General features: G+C 43.9%; 2 protein-coding genes across 5 annotated transcripts; one reads left to right on the top strand and one right to left on the bottom strand.

The window, feature by feature from the left end:
- Positions 1–3720: 3720 nt before the first annotated feature.
- On the bottom strand, positions 3721–12933 carry LOC109761770 (uncharacterized). Of its 4 annotated transcripts, XR_002232579.4 has the most exons (4): positions 10631–12930; positions 10463–10534; positions 4647–5118; positions 3721–4498 (listed from the first exon to the last, which is right to left on the bottom strand). XR_002232579.4 is itself a non-coding variant. In XM_073500129.1 (3 exons), the coding sequence occupies exons 1-2, from the start codon at positions 12810–12812 to the stop codon at positions 10680–10682; spliced, it is 2019 nt and encodes a 672-aa protein (XP_073356230.1). In that variant the 5' UTR covers positions 12813–12930; the 3' UTR covers positions 10096–10534; positions 10631–10679. The 4 variants fall into 4 exon arrangements, 2 of the variants coding, with proteins under 2 accessions (XP_073356230.1, XP_020176180.1); XR_002232580.3 differs by lacking the exons at positions 3721–4498; positions 4647–5118 and adding an exon at positions 9649–9909; XM_073500129.1 differs by lacking the exons at positions 3721–4498; positions 4647–5118 and having other exon boundaries at positions 10096–10534; positions 10631–11336; positions 11451–12930.
- Positions 4228–5961, top strand: LOC109761771 (uncharacterized). Its single transcript, XM_020320593.4, has 4 exons — positions 4228–4509; positions 4620–4831; positions 4919–5186; positions 5463–5961. The coding sequence occupies exons 1-4, from the start codon at positions 4255–4257 to the stop codon at positions 5769–5771; spliced, it is 1044 nt and encodes a 347-aa protein (XP_020176182.1). The 5' UTR covers positions 4228–4254; the 3' UTR covers positions 5772–5961.
- Positions 12934–18922: the final 5989 nt, after the last annotated feature.

Genomic DNA, 18922 nt, shown 5'->3' with positions numbered 1-18922 from the left:
AACCGCCCCACGCATGACCCACATGTCACGCACGACCCTCCACGTCGCGCGTTCAACGCGGGTCGTGGGGAAGCACAGCGGACGAAGAGTTACTGCGGTAAAATCCGCCCCACCTGCCCGCGCACCGTTCTGGGCCTGGCCCAACAACGCGTCGCGCTTATGTGTGGCCCAGGCCCGGGGGCTCCTGTCGGTGTACAAAAGTAGGGGCTCTCCTTTTGACCCCTTTACTTGTGCACGGGCAGTCAGAGCTGCGCGCCGCGGCCACACTAAGCAGGGCAGAGGAGGGAAGCCGGAGAGAAGCCGAAGCACAAGACAACTGAGACAACGCCAAGACCAGAAACACAAGACAGCAAAGGGGCGAGGTGGACTCCCTCGGCAAGACCCTTGCCGGGGCAGCCTCTGCGGCCCCGGCAAGAGCCTTGCCGGGCAGCTTACCCAATGCCAGCAGAGTGAGCCACCCTTGAGCCCAAGGGTTCGAAACGCCGTCAACAACTACGTTGGACCCAGGGCTCGGGAGGCACCTCCGTGGTGGCATGCGGTTTCCAAGCCCGCATCGACCAAGAAGACGGCGACCCTCGGCGGGATCCTAGCCGAGGAAATCCAAAAGACGCCCGGCAAGCGCCTTGCCGGGGATGACTGCAACGCCACGGCAAGACCCTTGCCGGGCCCCCGGCAAGACCCTTGCCGAGGGCGTCAGCGGGGCCACATCCAGGCCCGCATCGACCAAGACTCCGCCGCCGTTCGCATGCAGCTGCCAGCCCTACCAGCTGGGCAGGCACCTGCGTGGCAACATGCGGCTTCCAGGCCAACTCAGCAAGCACCTGCGTGGTGGCATGCAGATCTTCGTGAAGGCTCCACCACCGCGCCACCTCAGCTGCCTGCCTGCCTACATGGCGCTGCATGCATCGCTGGCCTGGGCGCGTGTCGAAGCGAGGCAGAGCGGCGACGGACGGGATGGGCCTCGTTCCTGTCCCCGATAAAGTTGATGGACACCTAAGTAGCGCATTTAATGCGCTTTGCCCGTAATACCGAGCGATAAGCTCGCGCACTGTACGCCTTTCCACCTCCCGTGTGTCACTGTGGCAACCCCTTGTGCCTATAAAAGGAGGTCCGAGGCATACTGGAGGGGGATTCGGCTCTTTTGAACTACGCATCCACCGTAGCTAGTTCGAGAGCTCAAGAACACTCTGAAATACATCCACCAAAGCAGGACTAGGGTTTTACGCATCCTCGCGGCCCGAACCTGGGTAAACGATCCTTGTGCTAGCTCCTAAACCTGCTCTTCTCACGACCCCGTGCCCGCCGACCGTAGAAGGGGTCCCAGTGATCCCATAGGTGTCGTTTCCACCAACAACATCAGACTCCAAGTGCGATTTACACCGACTCGTCTACTTCTGCTACACTCTCGGAGTCGGTAACGATCGTTGATCCAAACCCGATATGCTTCTTCATATTGTTCCTGGGTGTTCATAGGGTGATTTTTTTGTTTTCTACTACATTTCCCAACAGTAAGTTATCAGAACCTGCTGGGTGGGGGTGGTAACACCAACATGTAGTGATGAGTGTGGTCGTAGGTTCGAGTTGCAACTAGCTCGTTCATTTTTTGCAGATTAAAAACATAGGGAAAAAACCTCAGGCGCCCCCTACATGGGCTGACCCAGCACGGGGCGCTTCAGGCGCCTATTTAAAAAATACATACTAACGGGTGCCTGAAGCGCCAAATAGGAATCATCGGTGCCTGACGCCGGTTTCGAGTTCTGGCGCTCGAAGCATCACGCTACTAGGCGGGCCCAAGTGAACTTCGATCGATTGCAGTAACCACGACGCGAAAAAATGGTTCGCTCGATTCTAGCTGGCCTGGTTGACGCGAAAAAATGCTGGTCTGCTTGACCAGTTGACCAGTCAAGTGTTGACTTTTTTTAAAATAAAATGAATTTAATAAAATCACAAAAAAGGAAAAAAGTTCATGAATTCAACAATGTTTGATGGATTTTGAAAAATAAGTTTACAAACTTCAAAAAAGTTCATTCAAAGTTGAAAAAGGTTCAACAAATTTGAAAAAGGTTCATCAAACTTGAAATGGTCCATCAAATTTGAAAAAAAATCATCAGTTCTGAAAAAGAGTTCATCGGTTTTGAAAAGTTCATCGAATTTGTAAAAGGTTCATCAAAATTGAAAAAAGTTCATGGATTTTGAAAAAAAAATCATCGTATTTGAAAAAAAGTCATCAATTTTAAAAAGTCCATCAAAAATTGAAAATAAGTTCATGGATTTTCAAAAAAAAGACCACAAAAAATGAAAAAAGTTCATCAACTTTCAAAAATAATTTCATCTAGTTGAAGAAAAGTGCACGTATTTCAAAGCAATTCGTCTAACCAGGTCGAACAAAAAAGAAGAGGCAGAAAACAAAAAAGGGAAAATGAAAAAGTAAAAAAATGAAAAGGAGAGAATAAAAGAGGGAAAAGGTTATAAGTTATGAGAATCTGCTAGGTGCGGGGTGGTAACATCAACAAGTAGTGATGAGCATGGTCGCAGGTTCGAGACGCAACAACTCGTTCAATTTTTGCGGATTAAAAACATAGGGGAAAAAACACCTCGGGCGTCCCCTACATGGGCCGGCACAGCGCGGGGAAGCGCCAAATAGGAATCGCGCATATCGTCACCCAAAGAAGTACATGGACCTTAACTTTTTTCACATATTCAAATTTCTTTTCAGAAAACGAAAGCAAAAAACTGAACAATGTCTCTGTACCCTGTTTTCAAAATACAAGAAATACAGAGACATTGTTCAGTTTTTTGCTTTCGTTTTCTGAAAAGAAATTTGAATATGTGAAAAAAGTTAAGGTCCATGTACTTCTTTGGGTGACGATATGCGCGATTCCTATTTGGCGCTTCCCCGCGCTGTGCCGGCCCATGTAGGGGACGCCCGAGGTGTTTTTTCCCCTATGTTTTTAATCCGCAAAAATTGAACGAGTTGTTGCGTCTCGAACCTGCGACCATGCTCATCACTACTTGTTGATGTTACCACCCCGCACCTAGCAGATTCTCATAACTTATAACCTTTTCCCTCTTTTATTCTCTCCTTTTCATTTTTTTACTTTTTCATTTTCCCTTTTTTGTTTTCTGCCTCTTCTTTTTTGTTCGACCTGGTTAGACGAATTGCTTTGAAATACGTGCACTTTTTGCTGATTAAAAACATAGGGGAAAAAACACCTCGGGCGTCCCCTACATGGGCCGGCACAGCGCGGGGAAGCGCCAAATAGGAATCGCGCATATCGTCACCCAAAGAAGTACATGGACCTTAACTTTTTTCACATATTCAAATTTCTTTTCAGAAAACGAAAGCAAAAAACTGAACAATGTCTCTGTATTTCAATTTTTTCACATATTCAAAAAACGTCCCTGTTTTCAAAATACAAGAGTGGGCTGGCGGCCCATTCACAGACCCTGCGCGAAAGAGCGTCAAACAGGAGCTCCCGTCTATCATCGCCCAGAGAAGTACATGGACCCATATTAGACCTTATTAAACTTATAAAACTGGTGTAAGAAACCTTACCCTAAGAAAGCTAATCAAATTTAGGGGAAAAAACACCTCGGGCGTCCCCTACATGGGCCGGCACAGCGCGGGGAAGCGCCAAATAGGAATCGCGCATATCGTCACCCAAAGAAGTACATGGACCTTAACTTTTTTCACATATTCAAATTTCTTTTCAGAAAACGAAAGCAAAAAACTGAACAATGTCTCTGTATTTCAATTTTTTCACATATTCAAAAAACGTCCCTGTTTTCAAAATACAAGAGTGGGCTGGCGGCCCATTCACAGACCCTGCGCGAAAGAGCGTCAAACAGGAGCTCCCGTCTATCATCGCCCAGAGAAGTACATGGACCCATATTAGACCTTATTAAACTTATAAAACTGGTGTAAGAAACCTTACCCTAAGAAAGCTAATCAAATTTAGGCCCAATTAGAAGGAGGTCTAGTTTCACCAGATGGATGGTGATGTGGGGAAATAGATATAGGTCATCAAGGACCATGTGGGTGTGATGATGATAATTATTTGTTTACACAGTCAGCAACAAGCCAGAGTAGTGGAGGCAAACAAAGAAAGAGGCCAGGGTCAGGGGGTCCCGTCCGTGCAATGATGCGCACACACTACCGGTGGAGTGGAGTAAAAGAGCAGCCCACATTGCAGCTTTGCCCCCGCCACGCATAAACCTCCACAACTGACACCGAAAGCACTGGATCTGGGAAGAATGGCTCGAAGATTGCTCGTCGTTCTTCCAGTGGTGCTGCTTGGTTTGGCCTTCCAGGCCATTCTCCGGCCACCACCTACAAAACGTTGCGGCTCGGCGGGTGGACCTCCGGTGACATCTCCCAGGATCAAGCTCAGGGATGGGAGGTACCTCGCATACCGGGAAGACGGTGTGCAGAGAGACAAGGCCAAGTACAAGATCATCACAGTGCACGCATTTGATAGCACCAAGGACTTCCCCTCACCTGTTTCCAAGGTACAAGCAGAGAGCACAATTATAATCAGATTGAAATTTATACAAGTGAGACGTTGGTTTATCTCTCGATATTTTCCCTAAAGATTGGTTTCTGTTTTCGTCATTATCAGGAGCTCGTGGAAGAACTGGAAATTTACCTCCTTGCATTTGATAGAGCAGGGTACGGGGAAAGTGACCCAAACCCCGGTCGGAGTGTCAAAAGTGAAGCCTTGGATATAGAGGAGCTCGCCGACCAGCTGGAGCTTGGACAGAAGTTCCATGTCTTGGGTGTCTCCATGGGAGGATACACAGTTTGGGGTTGCCTCCAGTATATACCTCACAGGCAAAGAAAGAAACTCCAGCCATATGTATCTTCATGAAATATGAAACTCTTCAGAGTTGTAAAAGCTACAATTTGCTATCGATGCAGGCTCACAGGAGCCGCGCTAGTTGTACCAGTTATCAATTACTGGTGGCCTTCTTTCCCGCCAGAGGTGTCCAGGCAGGCTTTCAAGAAGCTCATTGTACCAGAGCAGAGGACCCTCTGGATCGCACACAATGCACCTTACTTTTTATACTTGTGGATGACCCAGAAATGGCTCCCTTCTTCTGCGGCAGCCATGCATCATCCTGAAATATTTAGCGACCATGATATGGAGGTGATTCAGAAAATGATGGCAATGCCAAGAACCATTGAGGTAAATCAAATCACAATTATGCCTCGGTTATAAATGTCACAAATACTTCAACCACGTGAAATTCTGCTTATGGAACACTTGAAATACAGATATACAAGTGCAACACTAGACTCCTTTCTGCGATGAACACTAAAATCCTAGGAGTTGCTGTTTCCTTGCTATGCCCACCGTAGAGAACAATAATAGTATAATATAAATGTAAATTTTCAGGAAATATACACTAACTACCCCTTGTTCAGATTTGTTGATAATGCTAATTTGGCCTTCCTTTTTTAGAATAAATCAAGGCAGCAAGGAATTTATGAATCAATCCATCGAGATTTACTTGTTGCTTTTGGGAATTGGGAGTTCGATCTAATGAATATTACAAATCCATTTCCTACAAATGAGGGTTCTGTACACATCTGGCAAGGATATGAAGATAGGTTGGTGCTGGTTGAGCTGCAGCGGTACCTTTCAAAGAAGCTTCCATGGATCCAGTATCATGAAGTCCAAGAAGGTGGACATATGTTCATGCTGGTGGACGGATGGACTGATAAAATTATCAAGGCACTCTTGGTAGGAGAAGAGGCATCACCTATGTGACTAAAGATTCATCTTCGAGCTGCTGCTGGGCAGTGCAGATGCTACTAACTTTTTCCCCCCAAGTTTTATCCCTTGGGACACCAAATTTGTCCAATTCAACAGATGATAGATCATACTTCACTTGCTAACTTCAAGCTATTGTTCTCCAGTACATTGAAATTACAATATGTGAAACCTTGTTGCTTGTTTTTTAGATAACATACTCTCGATATTTTATGAATCACAAGTCATAAAAAATACTGAATTAATAAGAGTAAATGTAATGCTACCTCTTGCAGATAACATTGATGGCAGAATTTTAAAAATCTGACAAAAGAATGGAACTCTGGACAATCTCGAGTTATGTTCTAGATAAAATCATGAAGAGCATGACAATTTTCCTTTTCTTAGAGAACATACCATATGAGAAAATCATGAAGGCACATCAGGATTTATTAATTGCATAGATGGATTCCAGTTTTCATTGCAACCAACGAACATGTGATTTCATATCACTGTAGGGAACAAAACATGCAGCACCTAGTGTTCTAACATCATGACTAACATTCATCAGAAAACACAACCTTACAATGATATTCATGGTCTTCACGACAAGGAAAAAACAAGTCATCCTGAGCAACAAAATCTGAACTCCTCTTATTAGTTATTCCCCCCCATAAATAAACCTTCTGATAAGTATAACCAAACAAGATACTACAAAAATTCATCATTAAGATATAGTAAGTCACTTCTTTCTTTGTTCACCATGTTAACCAAATATCAGAGTAAATTATTTCAATATTTGTCTGCCTAATACTTCATTTACTGCAAACATTTCATTTGCTAAAGGATAAAATCATGTTTCGAGTCATGTATTAAGAAAGCAGCCCGCTTGCTCGTAATGCTTATGCAACAATAAGCATGCATGTGATTCAGCTTTCAAGTCAATGTGAAATTCTCAACAAACAGGAGAATAAACAAAAATAATTTTAATAAACCAATGAATGCTTTTTTTTTAAACAACACCTATAAAAAGTACTCCCTCTGTAAACTAATATAAGAGCGTTTAGATCACTAAAGTAGTGTTACTTTACAGAGGGGGTAGTTGCATGGTAAAAGATTACCAGTATTTGAAACCTCATGGAAATTTCTTGTGTGTAAAGCAGAGGCAAAGAAACACTGAAGCGCACATAGATGATGCCACAAATTCTGAACATAAACTATTAAAGGGTTTCTGCCTGCAAAATTAAATTACTAACTCAATTCCCAACTTTTGGGATAAATTTGGCATTAGTGATTCACCCTGGAAAATTAGTCCATAGTATTTCCATGTGCACACCCAAAATTTTATTTCTGCCATGCACTAGGCTACAAGACTCATGTGCCATATGAAATACCGAACTCAATCAAGTAGCCTGCAATCGTATTACATACATATATCGAAAGCCAACATAATAAAAACATAATCCCAATAAAGAAGTTAACTGAATTTTGATAAATCAAATGACGGAAACCAAATTCACAATAGCATAAACAGCATTCATGTACTCAATACTTGTTTTCTTTAGGGAACACAAAATAGACATACACAGTGTTCCAAACAAATGATTTAATGAAGGCTTAGAGATGCAATTCAACAAGAGAGTAAATAAATCAAAGGGCCTGCCACATGCAGCGGCCTGCATGCTATGCGACCTGCTTGTTGAATGCTTGTTTGCTAGCCGAAGCTGGCATGAGGTCATATCATATGTATGATCTTCGATGGTGCAAACAAGACTTGGGAGACTTAATAAACAAGATAAAATCTGAGGGCAGGAACTGTGTTTCTGCGGGTGTGGTAGCATTATGCTTCATCTTTACAGAGGTTAATCCACCTTGTACTGCAGCAGCGTGCGTGTGTTGTGGCCTAGTCCAAGGAATATATATAAACTCTCTTCTTCCATCAATGCATCGAGACGCATAACTTTTGTGTTTCCTTGAGAAACAAAATATCAAGCAGGGAAGATTATGACAACCTGAGTGGATTAGAAACTTGAGTGAACTATGTGCAGTATGCACTACTAGTGAATTAGTGTGGCATGAGTGAAGATATATGAAGTACCAAATGTTCATATGAATGTTAAAGGCTCGATGATTCTGAATTCCGCCATGTCACTTGCATACACTGCCACGTTGTTTTTATTAGGTGAACCACTAAGCAGAGGAACATTGCAAAACTTTAAGGATAAAACTCAGAAAAGAACTTTAGATTTTTTTCATACACAAAGTTAGTTGTTTACTATCGTGTATCAAATATAAGCAATGTTAGAGTGTAGCGTATATAGGCCTATGAGTTCTACTACCCTAGTTTGCCCATGAGGCACACTCGCAAATGTACTACCCTTCTCCTGTTTAACAACAGACGACGAACAAGTGGGCATTTTGCCCATAACTCTTCTCCCGTTTTGCTAGCGTATATCAAATATAAGCAATGTTAGAGTGTCATGTATAGTCCCATGAGTTCTACTACCCTAGTTTGCCCATGAGGCACACTCGCAAATGTACTACTCTTCTCCTGTTTAACAACGAACAAGTGGGCATTTTGCCCATAACTGCCCATAACTCTTCTCTCGCAAATATATATATCTCCTCTAACAATGAGCAAGTGGGCATTTTTCCCATAACTCTTCTCCCGTTTGCTTTAATAAAAGATGTATTATTTGTTCAAGACGATGTAAACACATAATTCAAAAATTGTAATGTAGCCAAGATCAAGTACAAACTGAAAATACTCCCTCCGGTTGGGTTTACAAGTCGGACACGGATTTTTAGGTCTTCAATTTGACTAATAAAACATGTATAATATACCACACAAATTATATGGTTAGAAATTACATTTGACAACTAACTAATCTAAAGATATACTCCCTCCGTCCCATAATATAAGAGCATTTTTTACACTAGTGTAGTGTCAAAAACGCTCTTATATTGTGGGACGGAGGGAGTATTTTTTTTTATAGAATATAATACATGTTTTCATAGTCAAATTGATGACCTAAAAACCCATGCCCGGCTTATCAACCCAAGCGGAGGGAGTAGTTGGCCTAAGAGAAAGCATCTGTTCATATGGTATGTAGTTAATATCGACATATGCAACCATGACATAATTACTGCCCTTCCAAAATGACTATGCAGTAATTCATCAAACCATAACATATCGGACAAGGTGCCTAAACTTTACAAATGGAAAGGTACTGGACATTAAAATTCAAACATGCATAGGTTGGATAATATCTTTGTGTATCAAGGATGAATTTGGTCCCGTCAGAATAACCATAGGAAAGTACCGCAAGGTAAAACAAATCATTTTTTCAGAATTACTTCGGAAGAAACAGAACAGGAGGAAAATAAATCAGATGGTCCAGATATCAGAATTCACTGGATCAGCATACTAATCAACATAGATGACCCCAGGCTTATGCACACGATTATCATCCTAATCTCGTGGAACGTTTCTAGGAGTAGAAGTTGGATGGAATTTGACCATTCGAAGAGTCGCCGAAAGACATACTGTAGGTGAATTAAACAGGTTTGCACTGCAAATCTAATCTCTCTTTTTAAGAGAACATGCAGTAGGCCTGCATGACATTATATTAGGATAGGAAACAACACTTAAAACTTTGGCCCAAACCGAGCAACAAACTAGCGAATTTGGATTGAATCAAGCCACAGGAAGAAAGGGTAAAAGAAAGAAAAAAAAAACAGACCGTACGGAAGCATGGCTAGCTAGGGAAGGCTAAATAATTTCTGCTAAACCACCACGAACAAGCAGCCTTTCTCATCTCGCTATAGCCAGCCTCACACCACCTAGCGCATTATAGCCTTTGACTGTCCTCACTAGCTGCTTAACAGGCTAGGCTTTTTCACTGGAAACCATATCGAAAAAAAAAATCCAAATTGTCCAGGCTATCAACAGGACAAAGGCGTTGAATCCCCTCATGTTTCTCAATCCACCAAGGACCGAATTCACACCCTAGCGTTGGAGTGCAGGCTTGTAGACCTCTCCAGGGCAGCAATTCCTCCACAACCGGTCAAAAGGTGATCGGTGGTTTCACGGTGTAATGAGCAGAATGCAGTTGCCGTAGGTCAGCAGTCCCCTCCTGCCAAGCCGCTCCACAATCTAGCAGCAGTATAGAAAAGCTATGCAATGACTTTAGAGCACAAATAAATGAAACAAAGAATGCTAATGTGGTTCGCTCAATTAAAGGGCCGTTGCACTGCAGTTTAATCTCATAAATAGACGTGTTTTGGCTGATACCGGTTGAGAGTTGAGACAAAAATTCCCCTCCACCCACCATACTAATCATTGAGAAGAAGAGAATCCATTAAATGATCCAAAGAATGGGAACAATGTTACATATCTGACAAGTCAATGTGTGTGCCAGATGACTATGGCAAAATTGACCGTGAATCTGTGGTACAAGGATTATTCGTTTTACAAAATTCTTGGTAGTATCTTACCAAGAGAAAGCCTATATGTTATTGTTGAAGCTCGGCCCAAAAGGTCCATAGCCATTCACTTTTGAGATAGTAGATACTGGGGAGGCATGGTCAAAAGATTTCCATTATGCCTTATCGAAAGAAAAGAAAAAACAATGGGGGTTGTTTCTCCATGACCATGAGCATATGACCAGCAGGAAATTGTGAGGAAGTTCACACAGCAAGAGAAGGACCTGTTTGTGTTATCTGTCTGGAAATCACATAGCTCCTTTATCCAGAGTGTCACCCCAAATTCCATCTGTCATCTGCTGATTGAAAGCAAAATCAAAATATGCTGGAAGAAATTACCATCGTTAAAAAACTACTGATAAAGAGAATATGCATATAGGGATAATTCTTACAGAGTTTTCCACCAAGCAAGGCTAAGACGATCCTTTCTTGAAGACCGTCCTATGCACCCAAAACAACATTCTCCAAGTACTGAATTGTGTCGTGCATGTGATCTTCGCCAAATCCCTTAAACAGGGCATTATGTGTACAATGGTCTGGATGAATACCTTTCTGATGCATTTCACAGTACAGCCTTACAGCCTCCACCCAGTTACCTTTTTTACAGTTCCCGTCTATCAACAAAGTGTATGTGTATTTGTTTGGCACCAATCCTCTCTCCAGCATCTCATGAAAATATTGATAAGCCAATTCAGTTCTCCCTATCCGGCATAGTGCATTCATGAGCACATTATATGTTACTTCATTAGGTTCCACTCCTTCCTCCAGCATCTTCCGGAACCAGCCATATGCTGAATCAAGATCTCCCACCCTACAGTATGTGTGAATAAAAATGGTATAGGTCACAGCCGAGGGTGACAAACCACTTGCAACCATGCCACGAAAAATATTATTTGCTTTCCTTAGAAGCCCCCACTTACAATGTGCATGAATCAAGCAAGTGTATGTGACACAGTCAAGTTGTAAACCATCACTGACCATCTTCATCCACAACACATAGGCATCTTTCAGGCTACCAGCCTTGCACAGTCCATCAATAAGAATATTATATGTAACTGTATCGGAAGAAATTCCACTCGGCATCATCTCCTCCCTCAACTGAAAAGCATCGGAAATAGCACCTAGAGTCAGCTCTGCTGAAATCCTTGTGTTGTAAGCAAAGCAGTCTGGCTTTAAACCCTTACTCAGCATTTCATCAAAGAACACCCTTACCAGAGCAATGTTCTTGACCTTACATGACCCATTCATAAGAATAGTATATGTACAAACATCGGGCAGGCAGCACTCTGCTCTCATCTCCTCCTTGAATCTCATAGCCTCCCCTAAATTACCTAATCTACAATAGCCATCTATAAGGATGTTATATGTCATAACTGTTGGTGCTAGCCCTGCACGTCTCAAATCACCAAGCAACCAAAGTGCCTGCTTCAAATTACATGCCTTACAATGTCCATTTATCAAGGAATTGTAAGTAATCAAATCTGGCTGCAACCCCATTGCCCTCATTTCCAGAAATTTCAACTCTGCCGCCTCCCCGTTCCCTCTTTTAAATAACCCATGAATCAATGTATTGTATGTCACCACCGTTGGCACAATGCCATCATTCTGCATCTCCTGCTGCAAAGCATCAGCCTTTTCAACAAAACCCCTTGCTAACAACCCACTGATAAGTGGATTATATGTGAAGGCTGACGCTTGTTTGGACAACCGCATTCTGTCAACCAGTTGAGCCGCCTTGTCCAGCTCACCGTTCCTGGCCAGCCCACTGATCACCACATTATAGGTGACATCATTCGGCAAGCACCCAGCAACTTGGGCCTCCATATCCTTGAGCAGCATGACAGCCTGATCGATCCTCCCTGCCTTACAAAAAGAATCCAGCAGTGTATTGTATGTGACAATGGATGGCTCAACCCCAAGCTGAAGCATATCTGAATACACAGCACGCATGTCGTCCCACCTGGCTGCGTCGCACAGCACAGAGAGCACGCAGTTGCACACCTTGACGTAAGGGGCGACACCTTGACGCGCCATCTCTTGGAAGGCGGAAAGGCATTGCGTCGAACAGCTGGTGAGCGCAGGGTCCTGAGCTTGGCATTCGGGCACAAACTTGGTGGACATGCGTAAGAGGAAGTTGAGGAGGTGGTGGGAGGAGGGGGACAGGGGATACGTGAGGAGGAGAGAGATGAGGGGAAGGAGAAGGCCAGCCTGGATAGCGCGGAGGGAGACGGGATAAGCGGAGCCGTTGTGCCTGGCCTCAGCGAGCGGGACAAGGACGGCGGCGAATGCGGAGGCGGAGCGGGGGAAACCGTGCGGGGTGCCCTCCGCCCACCGGAACAGCTGGCGAGCGAGGCCAGGGAGGCCGCGGAGCGCGCCGTGGACGTCTCCCGTGGCGAGAACCTGGCGGAGCGGATCCGGCGGAGGGGGATCGGAAGTGAGTAGTGAGGCGAATGGGTTGTCGTCGTGATACGGGGGAGGAATAAGCGCCGGCGATGAGGAGGAGGGGCGGAGGCTGCAGATAGCAGCTACGGCGGCAGGAGCTTGGGATTTACAGGGACGGGTGGGGAATAGCATGGATTAATGTTCGAATCCTCCCCGGCGGCGCCTCGCCATGAATGGCTGCGGCGGAGGCGGCGGCGGCGGAAAGGAGGAGTTCGATGCGGTCTGAAAGATGGCTGCGTGGCCCTCTCTTTTGCATACGAGTTTAGGAGGCTACGGCCGTAATAATTTGATTGCATATGGGCTCTTCCGAAAATGAGATGGCATTAGGGAAATTCCCTTTTGAGTACGGGTGCTTTATGCACCGGCTCAAAAATCGAACTCTGGGCTGATGTCTAAACCTGCGAATTTCACCCAAAAATAGGTTTGTGCGTGTGTTCTAGAGAAAAATGTGCACTGTGGCTATATTTGACCCTCTCATTTTTATTTTATTTTTGCCAATCAAGAGCTTATATTACTTCAAAGCAAGGGGTTACAACGAATTTGCAAACAATGAGAGCCTTCATTAGCAATGATGAGCAGCTTCATTAGCTTTTCTACATACAAACTATAGTTCACAGCTAGTAAACCCTATATTTTTGGCTTGTTTGGCGCAATGATGAGCAGCTTCATTAGCTTTCTACATACAAACTACTACCTCCGTTCCTAAATATTTGTCTTTTTAGAGATTTCAAATGGATTACCATATACGAAAGTATATAGACATATTTTATAGTGTAGATTTACTCATTTTGCTTCGTATGTAGTCACTTGTTAAAATATCTAGAAAGACAAATATTTAGGAACGGAGGGAGTATAATTCACAGCTAGCAACCTCTCTGTTCGCATGTTTTTCTTTCGCAATATATAAATGTATATATTGAGAATTTGAATTTTGGTGTTGCTTCCTCGCGTAATATACTTACTAAATTTATTTAATTTTTGAAAGGATGCTTAGACTTTGATAGGATTGTTAGGTAGGAGGAAACATTTTCCAGCACAAATGATTTGTTCAAAGGGCGATCTTTATAGGGATTTGTGCGTGGAAGACGGTGAGGTGCACTATCACCATCGGATTCATTAATATCATTGAAGACCTTTAGCAAAATTCACATTAAAATTGATTTGAAAATGTCCTTACTCTTTTGCTAAGTGCACACACCACTTGGCCTTTACGAAATAACCCACACAAGTTATCATTTCACTTAGAGTGCTTCCAAGGGCAAGTGTTAAGAAAGCTCCCCCATGTGTCTGCGAACAACACATGGTTGAGCCCTGTTTCTCCTCACCTCCTATGGCATAGGCCATCTTGACATGAAAAAAAACATATCAATTCATAGGACATAGAGTTCATTCAACAAATGACATACGACACAGAGGTCATACAACACATAGGACATAGCAGGACAAAGGACAACAACTTTACCGGCGTTTCCCAAAGTGCAAGTGAATGTTGAGGGCAATGTGGGGGTTGTCGGAGTCCTCGTCTCCCTCTTCATACAGTCTTGCGAGAGCTCAAGCAGTGGTCTTGTTCGTTGGTGGGGAGGGCTAAGCCCCTCCCGGAGTGCCTTCACGTTCTTCCGATGGTGCAACGGGCAGCGGACTCCTACATGGTCAAGGACCGCCGCAGGATGTCGCGGACCACCTCTTCCTCAGAGGATGATTGTGCGATCACCGCGGAGGAGGATGCGTCACACGAGCTGGATCAGCTAGAGTTGGGGCGGTGGGGACATCGCCCGGCTACTCGAGCCGCTTTGGGTGGCGGGTGATGGGGCCAAGACCCGGGGATGGCTAACCAAGCCGGATCAGGCGAAGGAATGGGCCAGATCCCAGAGGGGACCAACAAGGACGGAACCGGCCTTGTGCAAACTTACTCCCCAAGACAATGAGGGCGTCAACCTAGATCACATCTCCCCCTTTAAAACCCTAACCTCTTCAGTCTATATAAGTGGAGGTTGGGGAGCCCCTAGGGCATTAGATCTAAACTCGTCTAGAAAAGAACAACTCTTGGTAGCAACCATCATCATCATTGTAATCCCTCGCATGAGGAACCCTCATGTGGGCGTACCCAAGTTGAGCTACCCGGGTGCACAGGACAACGGGTGCAAAATGTTTTCTTTGTAAGTTTCATGCAAAATATAGTGTGTGACACCCCATCTTTAGATGAAAAATATGATGCTAGGACACCGGGTCATTTTCTCTCTAGGTCTGCCCCTGATTTGTTTGTGTCATCATATTTAGGATAAACACATTCGAAATTTCATTTGAATTGGAGCATATGATGGTATTTGCTTCCACTAGCTCAATGATCCATATTTAAATTGAATGGACAATCTAAATTTCGAGTTGGAGACATTGATTTTTGAAACTTGCACTCTTTTTTGCGTGCACAACAAATAAAACTCGGCCATGATATTATAGTCGGTTGTACAAGAGCAGAACACTTAATTTCAGCCGCCAAAAGCTTTCAAACTTCCCGCTCACGTCGAAATATCTCGCGCCCGAAAGTTTAGCCCTGCGATATTCCTCTTTTACCCATGCCACATCAACGGAAAAGGGTTGCTTTGATAACTCCATTGTTTTCCCCTCTTTGCCCCCAACATTCTTCCCCAGAACCCCTCCCCACCTCCCTCCCCCCAAGCCGCCAAATCTAGTCCTTCGCCGCAGCAGTGCACCTCACACCCCGCCGGATCTACCTTCCACACCTTGGAACACCCAACTGCCAACTCACCACTGCATCGGAGCCGCTTCAGCGACTAGCTTGTCCACCGCACTAGATCTCCTTGACCGCCATCATGGTCCACCGCACCAGATTTTCTTCACCAGCGCCCTCGTCCACCACAGTGTAGGCCCTTCACCGACACCCTCGTCCGCCACATTCCTGGCCCTTCATAGAATCCCTCGTCCACCAAAACAGATATGCCTCACCGATAGCACTGTAAACCATGCCGAATGTGCTTCGCCGACGCCTTCATCCACTGCACCGGACCTGCTCCACGGATGCCATATTCAACTCCATCGACCCGGCTTTACGACGCTGCCACCCCATCAGGTTATTTCAATTTGTACTCCTTTGGTTTTTCATGTCTTTATTGTACAATAGTTCATTTACCACAGATCAGCTTTCTTAGATGTCGACAGGTGCCGCAACCGAAGCACCGGAGCCGCTTCACCAATGGCAACTGTCGGCCCAAACTCAACCGCAAAACGAGCACCATCAATGACACTTAGCTTTCACGTATGACAATGATGCCCATACACCGCCGAGAATCAGGTACTATTCTCCAGCGGTAGACACCTATGTTCACTTTCTTAGGATAAGCACCGCACCTTCGAATTTCTTCAGGGCGCCATTCATTTTCTTATGAGAGGCGTTATTCTGCTTGCACCTGTAGGTCCAAATGTGTGGCGGTGAATAGGTTACATGTGCTAAATTACAAATCAGTGCACATGTAGTTACAATGCTTTTGTTTTTCCTAAGTATTACTGTACTTCCTAGATATTACTGCATCCTATTTTACTTCTTACATGCTATATTTATGATAATGGTGTTGTTCTAATGTCACCTGTTGGTTACAATTATTGTACTGGACTTCTTTTATGTTCTCTATGCTAAATTACACATAAGAAAACTAGCTTGTAGTTCCGCTGCTTTTGGTTCGTCTTAACCTACATTTTCAATGCTAGATATTACAGCACTGCTCCGGGACTTTATTCATAACTTTTTGTGTGTTCTTGATCTTCCCAAGTTGCATGACTAATTTGTTGCTTTTATTCATTATGGAGCTGCCAAACGCATCAAGCAAAATGTTTTTTCTTTCGGGTCTGGCACCTCGAACAAGCATAAAAATAGAGCGAAGCACATATATTGTCATGTAGGCACACACCCTTCTTTCATTAGTTTAGATGAACCACTGATGATCAATTTGAACCAGTGCATGTGATTAAAATTAGTTTTACCAAAATAGAGGGGGAAGAATAAACTACAACAACTAGATTTGCATGCACGGGATGCTGACGACATCTTCAAAGAACATTGCAACAACAACGAGGCTTCACAACAACATATGGTAAGCCAATGTGTTTTAGTACATGTGAAATGTCATGCGGGTGGGCTGCTTTCTTGGCTTGTGCCTGATGACCCACAAGTATAGGGGGTCAATTGTAGCTCTCTTCGATAAGTAAGAGTGTCAAACTCAACGAGGAGCGGAAGGAAATGACAAGTGGTTTTCAACAAGGTAATGTCTGCAAGTGTTGAAATTGTAAGTAGCAGAGTAGTTTGATAGCAAGGTAATTTGTAACGAGCAAGTGACGACAGTAGTAACAAAAGTGCAGCAAGGTAGCCCAATCCTTTTGAGGCAAAGGAGGCCAAAACGGTTTCTTATGATAAGCAAAGCGTTCTTGAGGGCACACGGGAATTTCATCTAGTCACTTTCATCATGTTGGTTTAATTTGTGTTCGCTACTTTGATAATTTGATATGTGGGTGGACCGGTGCTTAGGTGTTGTTCTTACTTGAACATACCTCCTACTTATGATTAACCCTCCCGCAAGCATCCGCAACTACGGGAGAAGTATTAAGAATAAATTATAACCATAGCATTAAACTTTTGGATCCAATCGATCCCTTACGGAATAGCGCATAAACTGGGGTTTAAGCTTCCGTCACTCTCGCAACCCATCATCTAATTGCTACTCCACAATGCATTCCCTTAGGACCAAATATGGTGAAGTGTCATGTAGTGAACGTTCACATGACACCACTAAGGGAATCACAACATACATACTATCAAAATATCGAACACATATCAAGTTCACATGATTACTTGTAACATGATTTCTCCCGTGACCTCAAGAACAAAAGTAACTACTCACAAATGATAAACATGCTCAAGATCTGAGGGGTATTAAATAGCATAATGGATATGAACATATAATCTTCCACCAAATAAACCATATAGTAATCAACTACAAGATGTAATCAACACTACTAGTCACCCACAAGCACCAATCTATAGTTCCGGTAACAAGATTGAACACAAGAGATGAACTAGGGTTTGAGATGAGATGGTGCTGTTGAAGATGTTGATGGAGATTGCCCTCTCCAAGATGGGAGAGTTGTTGGTGATGATGATGACGGTGATTTCCCCCTCCGGGAGGGAAGTTCCTCCGACGGAATCGCTCCGCCAGAGGGCAAAAGTGCTCCTGCCCAAGTTCCGCCTCGAGACGGCGGCGCTCCGTCCTGAAAGTCCTTTCCTTATTTATTTTTCTAGGTCAAAATGACCTAAATACCAGAAGATGGGCATCGGAGGTGGGCCTAGGTGAGCACAACCCACCAGGGCGCGCCTGGGCTCCCTAGCGCGCCAGGTGGGTTGTGCCCACCTGGTGGGCCCCCACTGGTAGTTATTTGCTCCAATATTCCTCAAATATTCCATAAAATATCTCCATGAAGTTTCAGCTTGTTTGGAGTTGTGCAGAATAGGTAGCCTGACATAGCTTTTCCAGGTCCAGATTTCCAGCTGCCGGAATCTCCCTCTTTGTGTACACCTTGCATATTATGAGAGAAAAGGCATTAGAATTACTCCAAAAAGCATTATTATGGATAAAAACATTATATAACAGTAAGAAAACATGATGCAAGATGGACGTATCAACTCCCCCAAGCTTAGACCTCGCTTGTCCTCAAGTGAAAACCGAAATCGAAAAACATGTCCACATGCTTTGAGAGAGAGGTGTCGATAAAAACAAAATATGGACATAGAAGCATCATGTTGATTATTATAACAGCAAAAAAATTAAACATAAGACATTTATCATAGAACTTTTATCATATACTTCTCATGAATAAGTAACAATTCATCACACAGTTGAAGTATAAAGCAAAAACTCTATTAAAAACCAACAAACTATGTTCTCAGTCAACTTTGTAGCTACAATTCATCATCTTTTCAGGAAGGGTCACGTATCGGAGCCTTTAGGCAAGTCCACATACTCAACCATCATATAGTATTCTATGATTGCTAACACTCACCGCGTACACATGAGCAAAACGTTTCAACCGGACACAAAGAAAGATAGGGGCTTATAGTTTCTCCTCCCAACGTATTCACCTCAAGGGTGATGTCAACAATAATAACTCATGCTATCTATATTCAACTGGACATATGTGCCTAGATCTTTCCTCACCACATGATGCTTGCCAAAGGA

The sequence above is a fragment of the Aegilops tauschii genome, chromosome 5, assembly GCF_002575655.3.
Source record: "Aegilops tauschii subsp. strangulata cultivar AL8/78 chromosome 5, Aet v6.0, whole genome shotgun sequence".
Taxonomy (NCBI): Eukaryota; Viridiplantae; Streptophyta; class Magnoliopsida; order Poales; family Poaceae; genus Aegilops; species Aegilops tauschii.
The sequence above is the reverse complement of the archived record's forward strand: the minus strand, read 5'-3'. Positions and strand labels throughout refer to the sequence as shown.

Coding starts and splice junctions, on each gene's coding strand:
- LOC109761771 (XM_020320593.4), top strand. CDS start 4,255: ATGGCTCGAAGATTGCTCGTCGTTCTTCCAGTGGTGCTGCTTGGTTTG. Junction 4,510..4,619: donor TCCCCTCACCTGTTTCCAAG/GTACAAGCAGAG, acceptor CGTCATTATCAG/GAGCTCGTGGAAGAACTGGA. Junction 4,832..4,918: donor CTCCAGTATATACCTCACAG/GCAAAGAAAGAA, acceptor CTATCGATGCAG/GCTCACAGGAGCCGCGCTAG.
- LOC109761770 (XM_020320591.3), bottom strand. CDS start 12,812: ATGCTATTCCCCACCCGTCCCTGTAAATCCCAAGCTCCTGCCGCCGTA.